Below are 2,264 nucleotides of genomic sequence, written 5' to 3'. Positions count from 1 at the left end.
AGATTCACTACAGTGATCCCAGATTCATTACATCAACGAACACGTCCTTTGTAGTGAATCCAGATTCACTGCAGTGAATCCAGATTCATTACCTCAACGAACACGTTTTTCACTACAGTGAATCCAGATTCACTGCAGTGAATCCACATTTGTTCGTTGAGGTAATTAATGCATGTGTCTGTTGACTGTTTGACTGACTCCCAACCATTGGATTCATCTTGAACTCTACTAAAATAATCCGATATTGATTCTGTAGCTTTCATCTTCAAATTTTCAAATTCAACTCTTAATGCTTGGAGGCGTACCTTTTTGGCTCTTTCCGCACCTTGATAGGATTTTTGTAAAATCTCCCATGCTTCTTTAGAGGACAGGGCATTGGAAATCTTCTCAAACGCAGATTCATCTACGCCTTGGAATATTAGGAACAAAGCTTTTTTGTCTCTTTTTCTGACCTCCTTCAGCTCACTCTTCTGTGTGGCGGTGAGAGTTGCTTCTGCTGCAGATGACTCCGGTTCAGTGTAGCCATTCTCCACGAGCTCCCACAAGTCTTGCGAGCCGAGCAAGACTTTCATCTGGATACTCTAGTTGTCATAATTGGTCTTCATCAGCTTCGGAATCTGTGGCTGGATTATATTCGCCATTTCGTACACGAGCACCTTCGATTGGCCCGGCTAGATCTAACTCTGCTCTGATACCACTTTGATGGAATTTAAAGAATACAACCCTCTACACAAAGAAAATTTTTATTGATAGAATAGATAATACAATACTTGTTCTTACAAGAACACCTCACTTTCATACAACTCCTTTATTTTGGTGGACACTCACACAAGGCTACACTACACACTCAAGCTCTCAAGCTCACTTCTTGCTTGCTTGCTTGCTTAAATGAGAGCACAAGACCCCTATTTATAGTTGTTTAATAGGGCTAGGAAGTGTGTAGAAGAGTTAATCCTAGCCATACATTACTAAAAAGTTTCTAGAAGAATAAATACTAGCCATACACTTGTATCTTCCTAGAAACTTCATGGTTGATATTTTGTAGGATGTTACTAAAAAGAAGTTCTAGAAAGTTATTCTAGAATAATCTAAGTTGGTGAGGAATTCTAATAGAAAAAGAGTGCCTTAATTAATTAGACTCTATATAAACCGATACCTCCTCATGCTCTTGGTGCACAAATCCTTACGATTCCAGCTTCAAAGCAGCATGGCCTCAGTAAGATTCCTACGGCTCATGAGCTTGCTGATCTTGGGTGTCTGGGCTTTCCAGGCCTCGGCATCCCGCAGACTCGGCGGGGTCCCCGTGTCGGAGATGCATGAGCGCTGGATGTCCCAGCACGGGAGAGTTTACAAGAACGAAGCAGAGAAGGCGCATCGCCTTGCCACATTCAAGACCAACAAGGAACTCATAGAGTCGTTCAATGCTGGGGACCACAAATTTAAGCTTGGGATTAACCAGTTCGCAGACCTCACCAACGACGAATACAACGAAGCCTGCAGTGGGTTCAATCCTCCGTTGATGACCGCGGTGAAAGCAGCGAAAGGGTTCATGTACGAGAACGTTAACGACGTGCCTTCGGGTGTGGATTGGAGGACAAGAGGCGCGGTCACTCCTATCAAGCATCAAGGGCACTGCGGTAAGCAAATATGTACTTTAATTTGTCCAAAAATATAGTCCTTTCAGTTTGCAGACCTTAATTTTCCTGTTTTCTATAACTGAAAAGGAAACATTTTTCAGTACGCTGAGGGTACTTGCTTTACTCGTACATATTGAACTATTGGGGACTATATTTACTACTATTTATTCACGGAGCGACGAGGGAGAAGTCCTTTTATCCTGGACCGTTTCTGAAAGATGCACATACAATTACCTGAGCATTTACTCGTACATATTGAACTATTGGGGACTATATTTGTCTTTTTTTTTTTTGTTAAAATGTTCTCAGCAGGTTCGGTTACATCCAGATGGTTAGATACGTAAACTTTTAATTACCTGAGCATTTAATGAGCATATGAAGGCCAGACAAGTAAATAACTAAATAGATTATGAATCGAGGTGCCATGCAATTCTCGGATTAGGATCCTCTCCACTACAAAAAAATAGTGGAGGGACCACTACATAATCACAGTCATTGATTATCGATTATCTAGTTGATAGTTATGATTTTTTCTTTTAGTGCAAATTAGGAAAGATAATCATAAAGCACCTTAATTAAATTAATCTTGCCATACACGATCTGCCGGATTTAAGCGCAAGAAATAAA

The 2,264-nt window shown here is 40.8% G+C and overlaps 1 protein-coding gene across 1 annotated transcript; it reads left to right on the top strand.

The window, feature by feature from the left end:
• Positions 1,208 to 1,774, top strand: LOC109846362 (senescence-specific cysteine protease SAG39-like). The gene is made up of 2 exons (XM_020415587.1): positions 1,208 to 1,637; positions 1,725 to 1,774. Exons 1-2 carry the CDS (start codon positions 1,208 to 1,210, stop codon positions 1,772 to 1,774), a joined length of 480 nt encoding a protein of 159 aa, XP_020271176.1.

This window comes from Asparagus officinalis, chromosome 6, assembly GCF_001876935.1.
Source record: "Asparagus officinalis chromosome 6, Aspof.V1, whole genome shotgun sequence".
Lineage (NCBI taxonomy): Eukaryota > Viridiplantae > Streptophyta > Magnoliopsida > Asparagales > Asparagaceae > Asparagus > Asparagus officinalis.
The sequence above is the reverse complement of the archived record's forward strand: the minus strand, read 5'-3'. Positions and strand labels throughout refer to the sequence as shown.